General features: G+C 68.4%; 1 protein-coding gene across 1 annotated transcript; it reads left to right on the top strand.

Annotated features, from left to right (window-relative positions):
• Positions 1–694: 694 nt before the first annotated feature.
• ARID3A (AT-rich interaction domain 3A) lies at positions 695–17,250 on the top strand. Its single transcript, XM_086627771.1, is given in 8 exon segments — positions 695–1,116; positions 1,753–2,074; positions 14,293–14,365; positions 15,370–15,553; positions 15,777–16,024; positions 16,359–16,666; positions 16,668–16,833; positions 17,057–17,250. Coding segments are annotated over 8 exon segments (1,917 nt in total).
• The last annotated feature ends 1,599 nt before the right edge of the window (positions 17,251–18,849 follow it).

Raw genomic sequence — 18,849 nt, 5'->3', positions numbered from 1 at the left:
GCTATCGGGCGGGCAGCCCCTTCCCCCTCCAGCAGCAGGGCCCGGCCTCCCTATCTCATTAGCTCGAGATTAATGAGGCTCCTGCACTGTCTTTAACTCCTTCCTGCTCGCCAGCTCCTGCCCGCCGCTCCGCTGACCCTCTGCTCCGCTTCTCCCGGCAGGTTCCCGCCGACGCCTGCCAGAAACCGAACGGGCCGAGGCATAAGGACGCCTGGCCCCGAGCGGGAGGACGCTGTGCTGACCCCGAGGCTGCCGCTCCCCGGAAGGTGCCCAGTTGGCGAGGGAAGGGGCGATGCTCCAGGCTGCCGTCGCTGCCCGGTGAGCCTGCGGAGCTTTCGGCACCTGCCCGGGGTGTGCTCACCAACGGCAGTGGCACCCTGATCCTGACGAGGACCCCCGTGCCCACGGCTTCCGCCGGAGCCCTCAAGCGAAGGAGAAGACCAAGGAGGGTCGAGGGGCACGTCCTTCTGCCCTGACCCGGCGGCGATTCCTGCCCGGACGGCCCGACGGCGCTGCGGACCCTCGGCCAGCCCCGGCAGCCCCTTCGCAGGGCTGCGCCCCCGTCAGCACTCCCCAGCCTTGGCCCCCAGCCCCGCTGGAGCGCGGCAGCCTGCCGGGCGCTGCCTCCCGGGCGTTGCCCCCCGGGTGCTTCGCCCCTCGCCCCCCCGGGGACCCGCCGCCCTCCGGCAGAGCCATGAAGCTGCAGGCGGTGATGGAGAACCTGCAGCGGCAGCAGCGTGCGCGGCTGCAGCAGGCGCTGGAAGCGCGGCAGCAGGAGCAGCAGCAGCGTTCCACGCCGCCCCCGGCGCAGCCCCCACCAGCCCCGGCGCAGCCCCCTGCCAGCACCCCGGCCCGGGGCCGCGGCCAGGATCCGGCCCCGGCACCCTCGGAGGAAGGAGCGGAGCCCGAGAGTGCGCACATCCAGCGGGCGCAGATGGCTGCCCTGGCCGCCATGCGGGCAGCGGCCGCCGGCCTCAGCCACTCGTCCAGCCCAGGGCTGTCGGATGAGAGCCGGGCCTCCGAGGAGGAGGAGGAAGAGGAGGAGGAGCGTGGCGAGGAGGAGGAGGATGGCGGGTACCAGCAGGAGATGGGCTCTGAGGAGGAGGAGGAGGATCTGTGAGTATATGCAGCTCTCACGGGGTCGGGGAAGGAGCAGGGACGCAGTCTGGCCCTGGCGGGTTTTGGCACGGCCCGTTGGGGACACGGGCGTCCGGTAGGGGCAGGGCAGCGGCGGTGGGGGCTGCCTGTGCCATGCCAAGCCCCGTGGCTGTGTTCCTGCAGCTCCGTCTAGGGAGCGCCGGCGGGATGTCCCAGTGCAGGAGGCACCGACAGCAGCAGCTCGGCTTGGCCCTGAGATTCCTCGTGCCGGGCTGGCATGGCGCGATGTTTCATCGCTGCCCGGGGCGCCATGTGGGGCCGTGTCAGTGGGTCCTCGTCTGGCTGTCGTGGCCACCCCCTCCCTGCCCGCGTCCTCTCCGGGGCAGGGACCAGCCTGGCAGCCGCCTGGCAGAGCACCGCTCACCGCCGGAACTGCTGTCTTGGGGTGTCGGTGGCCGGCGGTGCCCCGCGAGGCTGGCACCCACCACCAGGAGTGCGCCGGGGCTTCTCTGGGTTCCCGGTGTGCCGGGTGGGTGGTCCCAGCCCCACGGCTGTGGGGTGCCCGTGGGGCGGGCAGGCAGGGGAAAGGGATCGGCTTTGGGGACCCAGCCCCCTGCCAGCGTGGCACCACATCTCTCCTCCTTCTGGCTCCAGGAAGGGCAAGTGGGATGAAGATGACTTTGAAGAGGACCTGGGCGAGGAGGAGGAGGAAGAGGAAGAAGAGGAGGAGGAGGAAGAGGAAGACTATGATGAGGAGGAAGACATGGGAGAGGAAGGGCTGAGCTCGGCAGAGGCGGTGCAGGCGGGAGCGGGATCCCTGGTGCTCCGCAAGCCCCCGGTGCCGCAGCACTACCGGGGCGAGCCGCAGCGGCTGCCAGGCGGGCAGGAGCGGCTCCCCACCGGACTGGGCCACGCGCAGCCCCCGCCGCCGGCGCCCGACCACGGCGACTGGACCTACGAGGAGCAGTTCAAGCAAGTAGGTGCCCGCCGAGACGCGCGTGCCCCCCGGCGCCCGTTCCCCCCTGCTCCTCGGCTCTACCGAGAGCCGCGGTGGGACACCCCTGCCGGCGCCGCCTCCGGCAATGTTCTCGGATCGAGCCGCTGGCGTTGCCGCTAAGAAAACGTGGGATTTCTCCGGGGTTTTAGTGCTTGGGCTCAGCCTCACCCCTTCCCTGCTCGGTGGCTCGGGTGGGATCCTGCATCCCGGGTGGTGCGATGGGGTTTGCCACAGAGAGTTTTTGGTGAAAGTGATGGAAAAACCCGCCGCAAACTCGCAAACTTGAAGGGATTCTTTGGTTTCTCCCCCAAAAATGGCTTTGGGGGAGGGTGGCCCCAACGGGACGGCTCCGACCCTGTGGCTGTCCCCCCTGCCACCGCCGAAATGCCGTTGAAGAGCAAAACCTTTGATGTGTGTGTCTTAAATACATCGGAGTTTAGGGCGGGGGGAAGGGACGGGAGCCGGTGGCAGCAGATGGGACCCAGATGGAGCAGCCGGGGGTACGGTGGCCTTTTGGGAGGGGTGCGACAGCCCCTGCCCCTTCCCCAAAGGGGTTGCCAGGATCTGCCTGCGCATCTGGGTACAGGCAGCACGACGGGGCTGACGGAAAAAGCCTGAGCGAGCGCGGAATGTGACGGCACACTCCTGTCTGGCTGCGGTGTTGCCAGGACCCATGCCATGCTGCCGCAGCAGTCCATAGGTGTGCCATGGACCGCGCCGTAGACTCCGCTGGGTTCCCTGCCGCAGCCACGGCACTTGGAGATACCAGCCCGAGCCCCGGCGTGTCCTCTGCCCCTTCCCCACCTCTGCCCCCCAGGCTGTGCCGGCAAAAGAGGCTGAGCCCCCCCATCTCCCTCCTTTTGTGATCCCAGCGGAAAGCTTCCCGGGGTCGGTGGGGGGAGCCCCGGGCGGTGGTTAATCGCGGAAGCAGCCGGAGCGGGGAGGAAAGCGGCTGCCACCACCGTGCCGCGGGCAGAGGAGAGGAGGCGAAGCGCTCGTCCAGGAGAGGCTTTCCCCGGCACGTCAGCGCGCTGGCGCTTGGATCGCGGCCGCTGGACCTGGGCCAGGGGGTTGCTCGGTGCAGCGCGGCGCTGGCCGGGAGCTCCTCCTGGCCGCCCTCCAGCGCGTGCCGCTGAGCGCTCCGGCCCTGGCCCAGCTGGCGCGGCCATGACACCGCGGCCTGGGAAGGAGCAGCAGGAATGTAAACAGCGGGAGCCGGCGGCGGCCCCGGCGCTGCTTGGCAGGGGCAGCTTTACCCCTTCCCTGCCCCGGCTGCCGTCCCTTTGCCGGGGTGGGGGAGCGTCAGGGGAAGCCCTGGCAGCACCGGAGTGCTGGTGCACTGCAGCCGGGTCCCCGCACGCAGGAGTGCCAGCGGGGAAGCCAGCGTGGCCGTACCGGTGCTGGGCCTTCCCGGTGTGGCGGGGGCGAGGAAGGGGCCAGCTGAGTCCCTGTGCCGTGTCCGCACCGAAGCGCCGGGTGTGCCGTGGCTGCGGGGGGGGCTGTCCCTGTTCTCTGCCAAGGGGTTTTATTGACCCATCTGGGACAGATTCCTGCAGACTGGGGGCTTGGCCGGATTGAGCCACGGGGGGCCGGGGAGAGGAGGAGGGGGCCCGGTTCAGGGGGGAGGAAGGGGAGGGCGTGAGGAAGAGTTATGGAGGTTAGGGAGGTTAGGGAGCCGGCGCGTGGCACCTCCCCGTCCCCGGGGACAGCTACCGCGCAGGCAGAGGTCAGCTCGGCGCTGACCCGGGCGCTGCCCGCGCGGGCAGCAGAACAAAGGAGTCCCCGGTGCGGCAGGGGGCTCGGGGGGCAGCGGCTGCTGAGGGTGCGATGGCTTCTTGGGGGGGAAAGGGGCATTTTTGGGGCAGGAGGAGGCTCCCCGTGGGGAATGGCTGCCGGCCAGCAGCAGGGGTCGGCTCACTTTCCTCTTGGTTTCGTGCCTGTCGTAGCCCCACAGTGCCAGCACAGAGGCCGGGGGTCCGGCGGGATGTTGGCACGTCACCCCATGCTGCCGCCATGCCGGGGCCATGTTCGCTCTTGTTCGGGTTTTGGGTGATCTCTAACCTCGCCCCAAAAGGCACGACGGGTTGCTGAGAGCTGCGGCGGTGCCGGTGTGCCCGGGCTGCCAGCCTGGAGCTGGGCTCGGCTGCAGTGGTCTCAGCTGCGTTTGGAGGGCTGGGGGTGAGCCCTGGCACCCACGACCAGTGCACCGCAGCCAGGTGCCGGGGCTCGTGCTGCGGGCTTTTGCCGTCGTGCCGCCGCTCCGGAGGGGGATACTGGCGGAGAGAGCCGGGTTCTGAGGAGCCACCAGGGCACGAGTGGCTCAGCCAACCCTGCCAAAACCCCGGTGCTGCCGAGTGCCGCCCTGAACCGCTGAGTCACGCCTGGCCCGCGGGCTGCCGTCGGCACGGGGCTGCCAGGGAAAATCCTGCTGTGGTGTCTGCGCCCCAGCACGGGGGGGGGCGGTTCTGCTGTGGCCCCGTGCAGACCCCCGCTCCTGACCTCTCTGTTTCGTTACTGCCCTCACTGTGCCCCGCTAATACCGGGAGTGTGAGCCCCGGGCGCCCACGGGGCCAGAGTTTCCTCCCTCTGCCCCTTTCCGAGTTTCCTGTGCTGCCTGCGATCCCTGGGCACCGGCACCCCGTCCCATGGGAGGGCAGCCGGGGGGGATCTGTCTCCCAGTGCTGCCCCTGGCTGCAGCGCCCTTTGGGGTGTCCCCTTTGGGGTGCTGCAGGCTGATGTTTAACCCCCCCGTCGCTGCTCCCATTCCCAGGAAGTGTTGGAGGCTTTAAGAAGCCGCCGCGGTGCTGGGGGGAGGCTGTGCCAGTGGTGGGGTGCTGGTGCTTTGGGGGGGTGGGAGGTTTCTTGGGGTGTACCCCAATGGGGACGTCTGGCACGTGTGGGGCGAAAACCTCGGCCTTTATCTGGCGCTGAGCAGCGCTCCCCGAGACGCGGCGCTTCCGAGTCCAACGGCTGGGGGGAAAAAATTTAAACTGAAAGCGACGCTGCAACCTCGGCGGGGGCACGCTGGGCACCGGGGGGGCAAAAGTGGGCTCCCGGGCCTGGGGACCAGCCGGGACCACGCACGTGGCAGAGCCATGGGGGCTCCCGGGAAGACGGCGCTGGGATTGTCCTGGGGGAGCCGCTGGAGGGGCCGAGGAACAGCCCGTTTCTCCTCCGCAGCCCCTGGGCACGCAGAAGCCCCGGCTGCAGTTATGGTGTGGGGGGTCCCCTCTGCCCCCCGGCGCGGGGCCCCGAGCCCCTTTCTCCCGTGGATTATTTTTCTTTAAAAAGCCCCGAGCCGGGCTGGGAGCGGGAGCGGGGCCCCGCGGGCGGCAGCGAGGGCAGGAGGGTCCATTTACTTTCTTTAAAATATTGATTAGAGCTTTATTGCATTAGGCAGCCGAGCGGATGAGCCGCCCCCGGGGAGGGCGAGGGGGCCCCTGCGCAGGGAAAGGGGCACCTGGGGGCCGCCGTCCCCCCCACCCCAAAGGCAATTCAGCTCTGGCCGGTGGCGCGGCGTGGCGGGGGCACAGATAACGGGCAGCGCCCAGGGGCCCCTGGCCGGGCACTTCTGCACTGGGGGGAGGCGATTGCGGCGCCTGGCCGGGCTGGCGGCAGATAACGGGCACGAGGAGGGGACCGGGGCGGTGGGGGTGGTGGTTTGGTTGAGGTGGACCCCTCCCGGGAGAAGGGCCGCGTCCCCCCTGGTGCAGCCATCACCCAACTTGCCCCACACTGGTGTCCAACTGGCCGAAGGGTGCTCCTGGCCAGGGATCCGGTCTGGTAATCGGCTCACGGCGCTCAGGGAGCATTCCCGGAGCCATAATCCCAGCGGATCCCTGGCCGGGGGTCAGGGGCTTCTCGGCGAGAGCGGCTTAGCTGCCGAGTGCCTCCCCCAGCCCGACGCCCCAGTGCCCGTGCAGCCCACGGTGCAGTCCTGGGCTCCGGGCACCACGTGAAGCTGTTTCTCCCAACAAGTCCCGGGATAATTAACGAGATGGGAGATGGCGGACACGTCCCTCCCGCCCCGGCTGCCCGGGCAGCACCTTCGCCCGACTGATTTTGTTTGTTCTCGGGTGGACCGTCCCCCCTGGCACTCCTTGGCTCAGGAGCTGGGCTGGCTGTGGCCCCCCCCAGCACCCCCAGCCCCAGCGGCCGCCTCCCGGCTCCGGCACAGCTGAACTAAGAGGGATGAGGGTTTATTTAAAAGAAGGGAAAAAAAAAAAAAGCGCGGAGAGGAGAGCAGGCCCTTTGTCAGCAGAGCAAACAGCCGCGGAGCCGTTGGGCAAGGGCGCGGCGTTGCTCCATCGCCCTATTTCTGGCCAAACCGCAGGGAAATGGCAGCCGGTCCCGGGGCCCGGCCGGACGTGCCGCAATCGGTGCCGGGGCGGGCGGCGGTTCGGGGCTGGGAAGAGCTGCCAGCTCTGCCCATGCGGCCCCTCGCCGGGCGCTGAGCTCCGGGGGCAGCCGGATCGGGGGCTCGGGGTGCAGCTCGTGGCTCGGCTCCCGACCCTTCCCATCGGTCACTTATCTGTCCGCGCCTGGGTCCGGCTCTGGACGGAGCTGGCGACACCGCACCCTGCGCCGGGGCTGCCCGGGGCCGGGGCTCTGCTCCCTGGGCGGGGGCCACCGTGCTGGTCCCCACTCCCCACTCATACCGCAGGGAGGGGGCAGTCACCGGTGGATCCTTTGGGAAAGGGCTTCCGTGTGCCCCTGCAGCAGCCAGCTCAAGGGTCTCACCCCGGTGCAGATGGCAGCCGGGAGCGCCCACGCAGTGCTGGCCCTAAATCCCTTTGGCAAAGGGTTTATCCTCCTGCCTCGGTTTCCCCACCTGCCAGTGGAGCCCCCAGCTGAGGCAGCAGCTCCTGCGTTCAGAGACTCACATGTTGGTGATGTGCCGGCTTGTGCTGCTGCCTGCTCCAGCACCGCGGTGGGATGGCATCGGGCAGTAGCTTCGCCGGAGCCGGCATCACTCCGGTGCTGCGTCGATGCTGCAGCAGTGCCCCCTGCCACCCCTCTCCCCTCCGCGGGCTGCCAGCAGCGCGAGGAAGCGGTGAGGTTTCGGTGCCACCGGAGCAGCGCTGCGGTGATGGTTCCCAGGGCTGCCGGCCCGCAGCTGGCTGCCTGTCAAACCATCTGCGGTGGCTGGACCAATTCCAGCTCCCACGGGTGGGGCCAGGGACCCCCCCCAGACCCACACCGTGGTGGGACCGCGGGCGGGAGCAGCGGAGCAGCTGTCGGAGGTGCGGGACGTCGCACTTCAGGAATGGGTTTGCAACTGGACAAATCTTGGCGCGGTGGAAGCCGCGGTGACTCGTGCTGGGGCTCATGGCAATCCCTATTCTCAGACCGGCGTTTACATATGGTGGAAGTTAAACCCCGTGTGCCAGCGAGGCTGAAGGCAGCCGCTGCTGCTGCCCGCGGCTGCTCCCGCGCCCGGGTCGGCTCCTCGCCCGGGGGTCTCGACCTGCCGACCCTGCGGGGCTTCACCCCAGGGGTCTGGGGGCACGCAGGGAGGGATGGCCCGTGGTGGAGGCTCACTGGGTACCCCAGGGGTTTGTGCTGCTTTTCCTTTGGGAAAAGCTTTGCTGCTTCAGCCGTGGTTTCCCCGGGTCCATGCCATGTGCCTCTGGTGCGGCTGCCCACCCAGGGTCCCCCCAGCCGGCGGCGGGGAGCTGCGCTGGCAGCGTGCGAGCCAGGCCCTGGGTGTTGCTCCCTGGGACGAGCTTTCCCAACGTTGCCTGACTCCACTGAATTAATATTTGCACAAGGTCCAGCGCGATAGCGAGCATGTGTCAAGGGCATGCACCGGCACGCACGCGGCAAGGGCCGGCGGAGCCGCCGTGCCGCTGCCAGGCTGACTCCCATCCGCCTGCCCTGGCCGGCAGCTCTCGGCTTGGCGGGGGCAGCTGCTGCCCCGTCCCCCCACTGCTCGGCAGTGACCTCTCGGCAGCCCGTGCCATGCGTTGGCGTTCAGACACTGAACCGGTTTTTATTTTAGCCGGAGCCCGGCACGCTGCCGCCCAGCAGCTCCCTCTGAAACCGCCCGTTGGAAATGCCGTGGCAGCAGGATTCGCTTCCTCCTCTACGGGAAGGGGGAAAACAGCGGCAGCGCGGCCGTCCTGGGAGCTGGCATTGCCCCGCGCCCAGCACCTCGCTGCGCCGCAGCGACTCCGGCACACGGCCGTGGGTCCGTGCGAAGCTGCCGGCGGGAGCAGCCCCGCGGCGTGGCGGGGAGGGCAGCTGCCGGCGCACGGACAATGGGGGGTCAGGGAGGTTAAACGGCGACTAATTCGCCCATTCACCGTCCCCCTCTGCGGCGCGGTGACACCCGCCACGTCGCACACCGGCCCTCATCCCCCCGGGTTGCCCGTATGGCTGCTCCTGCCAGTCTGGCCAGGGAGACGGTGGAGCCGGGCACGTGGGCTGCGCGGGACCCCCTCCTGCGGGGCACTCGGTGCCACAGTGCCGCGGGCTCCTGCTCGTCCCCGTCTCTGCGTCTGGCGGGGCGGCTCCACGGGACCACGGCAGGATGCGGCCCCCAAGGCTCGGGGGCTTTGTGGGTGCTGGCAGAAGCCCGGGTGGTCTCGGGGCCCCCAGACCTTTGGGGTGATGGCCGGGGATTGGGACTGGGCTTGTTGCTGCACCACAGGAGCGCCGATGGATGTGCCGGGTCCCGTGGCCCCCAGCCCGAGGAGGGGGCACCGGCACCTGCGGCGGGGCCGCGTCCCGGCCCGGGCGGTGCTGGCCCGCGGAGGGGACAATGCTGGGAACTGGCAGGAACAATAGTGCCGGCGGGAAGCGCGGCGGCGAGGGCCCTGTGCTCCCCGGCCCCCTCCCCGACTGCCCCCACGGAAGCGGCCCCCCGCCCCAGGCAGTCCGGCGCAGGAATCCCGCCAGGCCGGTCAGTGGACTCGGCCGCAGCCGGCGGGAGCTGGCGCGTCCCGTCCCGTCCGGCATGGGTGAGCCTCCCGGCAGCACCGTCCAGCTGCTGGCGAGCGAGGCGGTGGGGGCGGCCTGGGGATTCTGGGGAGGGGGCGCACGCCCCTGCGCCTGGCTGCCCCCTCCAAGGAGGGGCTGTGCTTCGGGGGGGCTCACAGGGGATCGGGGCTGGGGGTGGCGAGAGGGGACCCCGCACGTTGTCTGTGCCAGGGTCTGTGCCGGGGCCAGACTCGCCCTCCGCTGGGAGGGATCGGCCCCAGCGAACCAGTGTCCCCGTGCCTGGGGGGGCCCTGCCCGGGGAAGGGGCTGTGCGGACCCCGGCGTGGGGAAGGGGCCGCGCAGCTGTGGGCACCCCCGGCACCGGCTCAGCCACCATCGCACCGGAAGCCGCCGCACCAACAGCACCCGCAGCACGGCATTCCGGGGCGCAGCGCGGCATTCCGGGGCTCACCGCCGGCCCTTCGCTCCGGTTTCGACAAATTAACTTTCTTTCTCTGATGAGGAGCCCCCTCCAGCCCCCGCCGGTGCGGGGGGTGCCCTGGTGCTGCTTCGGGGGGCCAGGGGCTGCGCGTGCCAGGCGGGAGCGGGACAGGAAACGCTGCCCGCGTGTTTATACCCCGTTAAATAACTCGTTAGCGTGCGTGGTCTCTGCCCCCCCACCCCCCGGCGTCGCCCCTCGGCTGTCGGCAGAACAAAGGGACCCGTCCCCGGGGTCACCCCGAGGAAGGAAGGAAGAAAAGAAAGAGAGAGGGAAGGAGCCCCCCGCCCCCCCTGCGGCCGCCTGTCTTGTGTTTTTTCCCCAAATACACAAATTGGGAAGAGGGGTCGGCCCCGCTGGAGGGGGCACCAGCTGCTGTGGCCTTTGGGGGTCCGTCCCCCCCCCCGGCTCACGGCATGCACGTCCCAAACCGGTTTGGAAGAGAAGGGAGGAAAACTGAGAGTGCCGAGACTTCCTGGCGATGGAAGAGAAACTCGAAAATTATCCCCTGGGGCTCGAAAACCCGGAACCGAGCGGGGCGGGGGGGTGTATTAACCCTGGGGGGGGACGCGCTGGCTCAGGGCACGGGGACACGGGCTCCTCCGCAGCCCCGCACCGCCTGCGTGGGGGTCCCCGTGGCTCCCGGTGGGGCGGGCACGGAGGCTCTGCCAACGGGGGGCTCGCGCGGCTCCGGCTCATTAAATGGCACTTCCCCCCCGGCGTTAATTGCGCTGCTTCCCGCGGCGGGGGGGCCGGTGGCGGGGGAGTGGGGGGCTGCTCGGACAGGGGGGGTTATCGCGGTCCCTCCCGGCGGACCCCCGGCACGCACCGCTCCCGTGCCGAGGGCTCTCTCCCGCATTCCTGGCATTGCCGAGGGGCCGCCTCCCTGCTGGCCCTTTGAAAGCCGACGGGTTGGGATTTTCCCGTAATCTGGTTTGAAACATTAATCCGGTCATCCACACCAAACGCCGGGCCGGCATCCTGCCGGGGCGCTGGGCTGCGGGGTCAGCACCACCTGCCCGCCCGCCGCCTCCCTAATTCCGCCGCCACTTAATTATATATCTGCTGGCAACGGCCATCTGGCACCGCGTCCTCAGCCGCCCGCGGGGACGGAGGGCTGCGGCCGATGGGGGTCGGGCACCGTGGCGCAGAGCCGGCCGTGCCGGTGGCACCGGGCGTTTGCTCTGTGCTGGGTGAGCTCTGGGTGCGTGGGGCCGGATCCCCCAGCGTGGGGGGCTCTTGGGGAGGTGGGGGGCATCTCCTGTCCTGCAGCTGGGCTGGCGTCGGCTGTGCCACGGCAGCCCTTGGCACCGTGCTCTCGCCATGGGGACCCACCAGCGCGGCGGCATGGCCGGGCGGCCTCCCCACGGTAAGAGGATATTCTTCGGGCAGCTGCGTTACAGATTAAGTTGTTTCCACCTCCCTGCGGCCTCCCTAATTACCCGACGTAAATCTATTGACTCAGCGGCGGCAGCGCGGCCTCTCCCCGCGGCTCGCTGCCCGCCGGCCGGCGTTACCTTTGCACCGAGCCTCCGCCCGCGCTTCCCGCCGAGGAGCCGCGCTTTGTGCCGAGCAGAAGCCGTGCCAGAGCGCGGCGGGCAGGGCATCGGCACCAGCTGGGGATCGGCACCTGCTGATTTCGGTCCAGTGCTGCCAGCGGCAGCCGGTCCGTGCCGAGCCCGGCTGTGCGCTTGGTTTCGCATGCTGCTGAAACGAGAACGTGTTTCTGTTCCTCAATTTTTATTTTGAGACCCAGTATCTAAGCTTTCCTACGATGCCCACGCTACGTTTCGGTGTTTGAAGGGTGCACGCAGCTCCTCTGCCGTGCCCTTGCCAGTGCGGGAGCACCGCGGGCTGCCAGCGAGGTGCCGCAGCAAACGCGGGATGCTGTCAATGCAAGGAAATCCTGCCAGGAGCTGCTGGAAGTCGCTCGTCTCTGCCCTCACCCACATCTCTAGCTGTGCCCAGGGAGTGAGGGGGGACGGGTGCAGCTCGGTGGATGCCCTTGGTCATGCGGCGCTCGCCGCAGTGCAGGCAGGGCATGTCCCGGCCACGGCAGGGCACGTCCTCGCCTCGTGGTGCTGCTGGTCGAGCTCCTTGGCGAGCTCTGCTCTCGTGCCGGATGGTTCTGCCAGTGTTGGCAGAGCCAAACAAGGGTCCAAGGGGCTTCTGGGGGCGCAGCCAGGGCAGCACCTGGCACAGGGGAGCCCTGGCCCGGCCAAAGCTGTCTCCTCGCTCCGGGGCGGCGGTGGCCGGTGAGCAGCAGCCGAGCGCGGCAAAGCTGTCGAAATCTTGCCGGTAACCACAAGCAGCAGCTTGCGAAACGTCCTCTGCCCGGCAGCGGCGGCTGGGTGTGCCGGCAGGGCCTCCAGGGTGCCGGGTGGGAACGGAGCTCCCTCCGCTCGCCGGCCCCGGTGACCCCCCTGGGCTTCATCCCCAGTGGGGTGAGAGCGGCCGCGGCGGCGGAGTTCGGCGTGGGAGCACCGGGGCTGGCGGGGGGCGCGTGGAAGGGCGGCACAGGGGGCGGCCGCCTGCTCGCTGCCGCTAATCCCCGCGGCCCGGCCGGCGCACGCTTTCCTCAGCTGACGGTTAATTTTCTTTCATCCTCTTAAACGTGCCCGTTCCCCTCGGGGCTGAGCCCGGGGGTGACGGCGGTGAAGTGAACCGGCACGTTTGGCCCCGCCGCAGCGCGGCCGCGGCTCCCGCCTGCGGCCGGGGGAGAGCAGCTTTATTTAAGAGGTGGCTTCGTAAAAATTGAATGAGCCGACGTTTTCACGAAGGGCGGATCGATTGCTGGGGCGCTCCAGTTAACAGGGAGCCGCGGCGGTGCTGGTGCCACCCCATGGGCCGGGGATCCCGGTGGTGCCTGGGCGCAGCGTCTCTGCCGCGGTGCTGCCGGGGCTGTCACCATCAGCGGGGTTAACAGGGCGCAGGGCAAACCGTGGCGGGTGGTGGGGCTGCGGGCGGGGGCTCAGCACCCAGCAGGATCGTGCCACGGCGGCGGGCGCCGGGGAAGCCCTTTCTCTCCGTGCGGCTGCCAGAGCCGCTGGAGGAAACGGGGGCGGCTGGATTGGCACCAGCCCAACATCCCTCGGCCGCTTGGTAGCAGCCACGTGGCTCAGCCCAAAAAAACGCGGCGGTGCTCGTTGTGCCGTGTCCCACTCCTGCCAGGGGGCACCGCTCTGCTCCCCCCACACTGCGACCCCTCCAGGCTCCCCTTACCGGGGCGCTGGGGTGAGCGAGGGGCTCGGAGGGGTCTGGCCAGTGGTGACGGTGGCTCCTGCCCCTGCCCTGGGGGGACTGCGGGGGGCCAGGTGAGCCTTGCCAGGGTTCTGGGGGAAAAGCTGGGGGTTTATGGCCGCCTGGCAGCGCCTGCCCCTCGTATTGGCGCAGCCTCATCCATCCCTTTGATTGGCACCAGTGGGTGAGCTCAGCCCCGTGGGGTCCGGATCCTCCCTGGGGGTGGTGGGCAGAGGGGGCTCACACCCCTGCGCGCAGCCGGGCTGACGGCCACTCGCGGGTCCCTGTGCTGCTGGGGTGCCATGCCAGGCATGTCCACGGGATGACCGGGCGTATCGGTGACCCGGTTAACCTGCTGATCTGCCACCGCGTGGTTGGCGGCCCCGCGGTGCGTGCCTGGTGAGTTACGTGGGAATATTTATAGCCGTGTCCCGGCCGCCGCGGCCGCGGCTCCGCTGGCAGTTGTTCAAAGTTGTCATTGAGAAAAGCGGGAGCGACTCGGCACCGAGGGGCTGGGGCGAGGGCTGTAGTGCCCATCCCCGTGGCATCTGGGCAGTGGCTGCCCCTGCTCTGATGCCCATCCTGCCAGGGGGAGATCGTCCTGTCCACCAACCACTGCCTCTGGGCAGAAACTGCGCTGGGCTTTGGCTGCCAGCGCTGGGGAGAGGCAGTGCCGGCACGGCGTGCCTGCCTGCGTGCCGGGGCGCCGGGGCCCGCAGATCCTGCTGCCATAAATCAGTCAGGAATGTGCCGGGCTGTCGGGCGCGGGGTGGGGTCCCGACAAAAGCTGCCCCAGCAGAACCGGGTGCTCGAGGCGCGGCTGTGCCAGAAGCCTTGCCCGGGTCTGCTGCCCTGGCTCACAAAGACGTGGCCCCACGGTGTGGCCCCCTTTGGGTGCACCGCGGCAAGCACGAGCTTGCACCGTGGCACACGAGCTCACACCGTGGCACACGAGCTCGCACCATGGCATACGCTCACACCATGGCACGTGAGCTCACACCGTGGCACACGAGCTCGCTGGCTCCGGCGCTGGCTCCCTCCGGCGCTGCAGGTGCAGAGAATGGATCGCGCTGACACGTTGCTCCGCTCTGTGCCGAGCACGCGGTGGATGATAAAAATAACCAGGACCGGCGTTCCCGGATGAGCCGGGTGCCAACCGCGGCGCTCGCAGCGTGGGAGCCGCTCCGGCCTGCGGGCGAGGTGTGGGGCAGCGCTGCGATTTCGGCACCGGTGTTTCGGGGCCGAGCTCAGAGCGAGGCGGGCAGGGGATGGCACCGCCATGCCGGGGCCTCTGCCAGAGTTCGGGCGCAGGTCAGCCCCCAGCCTCAGGCACCCGCGGGATCCCGTGGCGCCATGCAGGGACCCCCCTGAGCCGAAGGGCAGGCTGGGTGGCTCCGGCGGGGTGGGCACAAGCCCTGTGGTCACTGCTTCGGGAGAGTGGGGGCTCTGGGGGCGGTGGGGGGCTCTGGGGGTGGTGGGGGGCAGCGAGGGGCAGAGGTAGGGGGGTTTTCTGAGCATTTTCTCCTCTCGTTGGCAGCTGTACGAGCTGGACGGTGACCCCCGGCGGAAGGAGTTCCTGGACGACCTCTTTAGCTTCATGCAGAAGCGAGGTGAGCCCCCCCCGGTGCCCACCCCACGCCCCCCATGCCCTCCTGGGGCTGGGGGCTCGTTTCCGTGCCCCTCGTTCCAGCCCGAGGTCACAGCTCCGGCCGGGCCGACGGTTAATTTTTAACCTCTCTGCACAGCGGGGTCAAACCTGCTGGGCCAGACCCGGCGCCCGCGGCCCCCCCTCGCCCGCCCCCGCTCCTCGCGCCCACCGTGTCCGGCACCAGTGGCCCCTTCCCGCAGGGTCGGGCCCCTCCCGGGCACGTTGCCCCCAGCTCTGCCCCCTCCCACTGTCCCTTCCCCGCGTTATTGCAAAGGGCGAAGCCCCCCCGGCACCTTCTCTGTCTGGGGGGGGCCGGGGGTGGGAAGGGCTGAAAGCGGCACGTTCGCCCGGTCCAGGGTCTGGTTCCTGCGTGGAAAACAGCGCTGGAAGTGCTGACGCATGGCTGCCCTCGGCCTTTTGTCCGGCGGGCGCTGGGGGAGCACGTGTGCGGGCACGGGGGGGCCAGGGGGTGCGGGGGGCCAGGGGCCGCTGGCCCAGTGCTGCCAGAGCTGCCCGCATCCCACCAGGGTCCTGCTGGAGCCCCCGTGCCCACCGGTGCCAGGAGGGCAGAGACACCCGGGAGGGTCTCCACGGCCCCTTGCCCGTTGCTGGAGGGACGATGTGGGGGGGCTTCGCGTGCGGCCTCTGGCTGGACGGGACCCCCGCGCCGGGAGCGCTGTGCCGTTATAAATAACTCGCGTTGCCGGGTGCCGTCGCGCTCGGCCCCGTTCCGGGGCTGCGGCTGAAAGCCGCGAGTTTCGGTTTCCTTTGTGCGTGGGGCCGGCGCTCGGCGGGGTGGCAGCGAGGGGGGTCCCGGGGAGGGAAGAAGGAGACGGTGGAAGGGAAGGGAGGAGCAGGAGCCCCCCGGCCCCCGTGCTGCCTCACGGAGGGGTCTCACCATCTTCCCCCCCGCTTCGCCCCGGCGGTGAGAAAGCAGCAGCCCAGACACTCTCCCCTCCTCCCCAGGGACCCCCGTGAACCGGATCCCCATCATGGCCAAGCAGGTGCTGGACCTCTACATGCTCTACACGCTGGTGACGGAGAAGGGCGGTTTGGTGGAGGTGATCAACAAGAAGCTGTGGCGGGAGATCACCAAGGGGCTGAACCTGCCCACCTCCATCACCAGCGCCGCCTTCACCCTGCGCACCCAGTGAGCGGCGGCACGGCGCGGTGCGGCGTGGCGGGCCGGGTGGGGGGCATCTCCGGCGGGGTCGGTGCTGCCTGCGCTCCCTCTGCCCTGTGCGGGATGCTGGGGGGGGGCGGTCTGGGGATGGTGGAGAGGGAAGGGGTGGCACGGAGGCAGGGGTGGCACACGGGCAGGGGGTCCCCGGCCACTGCATCACCATCGCTTTCCCGTCCCTTTGCGCCGGCAGGTATATGAAGTACCTGTACCCCTACGAATGTGAGAAGCGAGGGCTGAGCAACCCCAACGAGCTGCAGGCGGCCATCGACAGCAACCGGCGGGAGGGCCGCCGGCAGGGCTTCGGCAGCTCCCTCTTCACCTACTCGCCCGGCGGCACCCACGGCCTCCTCTCCTCCCCCAAGCTGCCGGTGCCGGCGCTGGGGTTGGCCTCTGCCACCAACGGCGGGTCCATCGCTCCCGTCCAGAAGATCAAGAAAGGTAACGGCTGCCGCGAGCTCCGGGCCGCGGGCTCAGCCCCCTCCTGGCACCAGAGACGCAGCCCCGGAGGGGGCAGAGCTGGGCACCGCGGGCTGGGGGATCACGCTCCCGTCCCCTCCCCGGGCTCTGGGCACCTGGGCTCTTTTCGGGGACCCTGACTGCGGTCACCCATCTGCCTTCCCTTGGAGGGACGGAAGGTGCCGGGCAGCTCCTGGCGTGGATGCGAGGCACGGAGGGGCTCCAAGCCGTTGCGCTGGCGCTGGGAACACCCCGGGCTGATGGCACCGTCTGTCCCCATCCCCGGCGTCCCTGACTGCCCGCTCTGCCCCCACAGAGGAGGACTCGCCCATCCCCATCTCCATGCCCAGCCGGCTGCCCGTCTCGCTGGCTGGCCACTCTGTGGTGGCAGCCCAGGCGGCCGCGGTGCAGGTGGCGGCGGCCGCCCAAGCTGCGGCGCTGGAGCAGCTGCGGGAGAAGCTGGAGTCGGGGGAGCCCCCGGAGAAGAAGATGGCGCTGGTGACGGACGAGCAGCAGCGGCTGATGCAGCGGGCACTGCAGCAGAACCTCCTGGCCATGACGGCCCAGCTGCCCATGAGCATCCGCATCAACAGCCAGGGCACCCGCTCACCAGGTCAGTGCCGGCCCTGGCCCCCCCACCCCGGCACAGCCGCCGCGGCCCCGCGTGCCGCCGGGGTCGGTAACCGGCTCTCCCCCGGCAGAGAATCGCCAGGACTCTGCCGCCAGCCTGAGCAGCAACGGCACCAACAGCATCAGCATGTCGGTGGAGATCAACGGTATCGTCTACACAGGTGAGGGGTGGGCAGTGGTGCCAGGGGCCACCCCGCCATGGGCTGGGGGCAGCCCCCACCGCTGCCGCCACTGCCGCACACCCCCAGCCTTGCGGCCGCCAGCGTTGGCCCCGCGTGCGGCTGCGGACGCGGCGCGGGCAGTGTCGGCGCGGGCAGTGTCGGTGCGGGCAGTGTTGGCGCGGCCGTGCCGCCCCCCCAGCTCAGCCCCCCGCTCTCTCCCCAGGTGTGCTGTTCGCCCAGACGCCGGGCCCTTCCTCCTCCTCTTCTTCCTCCTCCTCCTCGCTCCCCTCCTCTGCCTACAGCAAAGGCAACGGCGGCAGCAGCCGGAGTGGTGGCAGCGGTGGCGGTGGCGGCGGTGGTGGCGGCGTGCCCCCGGCCGTGCCCCCCAGCGCTACCTCCAACAACGCTTCGCCTTAACGCCCCCGGCCCGCGGGGGGTGCGGGTCTGGGGTCCCGCCGGCGCCGGGCGGGCTCTGCCCGTGTTCTCGGGTCGGTGGGTTTTCCTTTGCCAGGCAGAAAAGCTTTAGCCGGGGGTTTGCCGGAGCTGTGCCGCCGCGCCGCCGCGCTCCGGGACCGTTTACCTCACTCACATCACACTTTGCACTGTACATTTATTAATTATTATTATTATTATTATTATGACTTTTTAACTCGTGTTACCTCCAGACGGACGCACGGACGCTGGCCGACGCGAGCTTTAGGGAAACCCCCCGGCACTCTCCAAAGGAAAAAAAAAAAAAGATGAAAAAAAATAATAATTGGCAATCGGGAGATATTTTATTCCTTTCGATCCTCTTCCCTCCCTTTTATTCGGAGAACTCCGCTCGCCAGGTGGGGTGTCGAGAGGTTGGTTGATTGTTTCGTTGTAAATAGCTTCTATTTTATGCTCTAAAAAGAAAAAAAAAATCGAACTTTAACACGCAAATGATATATATTAGTGTTCATCAGGGAAACGGGAGCTTGGAAACCGCGTAACCTCCTCTTCCTCCTCCTCCTCCTCCTCCTCCGCTGCACCGGCAAATCGTTATTTTTATTCCCCCCTCGCGTAATACTACTGTGCAAAGCCAATTTGGGGCGGATTTTCCGCCAAAAAAAAGCAGGATCCGGGCAGTTGGGGGGGGGGGAACCAGTTTTAGAGGTGACTGGTGTAAAATATCCGATGGGATGCAGGAGCTTATATCCATGATGGGGATTCTTTGGCGGGGGGGGAGGCTGGGGGGACGCTCCGGAGGTCCCGAAGGACGCTCTGCGTCCTTCGGGACCTCCGGAGCGTCCCCCCAGCCCCAAGGATTTATTTTAAGCATCATTCTCTCCCCAGATGACCAGGTTTCTTTTTTTTTTTTTTTGCCATTTCCCGCCCCCCCCCCCCCCGCCTCCCCCCCACCTCCGAAACGTTCGCCCACATCTGCGTGAGACACAATCGCCACCCGATACCGAAACCCACCCCCCCAAATCGGTATCTCAATTCCTCAGGTTTCAACCTCGAGCACAGGGTTCCCCCCCCCCCCCCCTTTCCCCGGGTGCCTGGGGGGGGGGTCTCGTGCTGGTGGGACCCCCCCCCGTTTTTTTGTTTTTACTTGGGGAAGCAGCGATCTCAGGGGATTTGGGGTTTTCCAGCTTTTTTTTGGGTTTTTTTTTAAGCCTTTCCCCCCCCTCCAGGGGTGGAAATGCCCCTTGGTGGCTCCGTGGACCCCATCCTTTGGGAGGGGGTCCGGGGGGGCTCCGTCCGGCTCCTGCTGCTGTTAGGATCCAGCCCAGCTCCCCGCAAGGAGAAATCCCAAGGTGGGGGGGGGTTTCTCGTGCCCAGGGTGGGCGTTTGATTTTCTTAGTGAGTTTCTGCATTTGTACAGTCACTGTTTTGGGTTGGTGGTTTTTTTTTATTATTATTTTTATTTCTCCCCCTTCCTCTTCCCCCCCTCCCTTTTATTTTTTTTTTTTTGAGAGCGTATTACCTTCCACTTTATTTTTCTTTTTGCATATCGATTTAAAAAAAAAAAAAAAGTCTAAGTCAGTTTTT

This window comes from Tauraco erythrolophus, chromosome 28 (assembly GCF_009769465.1).
Source record: "Tauraco erythrolophus isolate bTauEry1 chromosome 28, bTauEry1.pri, whole genome shotgun sequence".
Classification (NCBI taxonomy): Eukaryota; Metazoa; Chordata; class Aves; order Musophagiformes; family Musophagidae; genus Tauraco; species Tauraco erythrolophus.
Note: the sequence above shows the minus strand (reverse complement) of the source record. Positions and strands in the feature narration are given on the sequence as shown.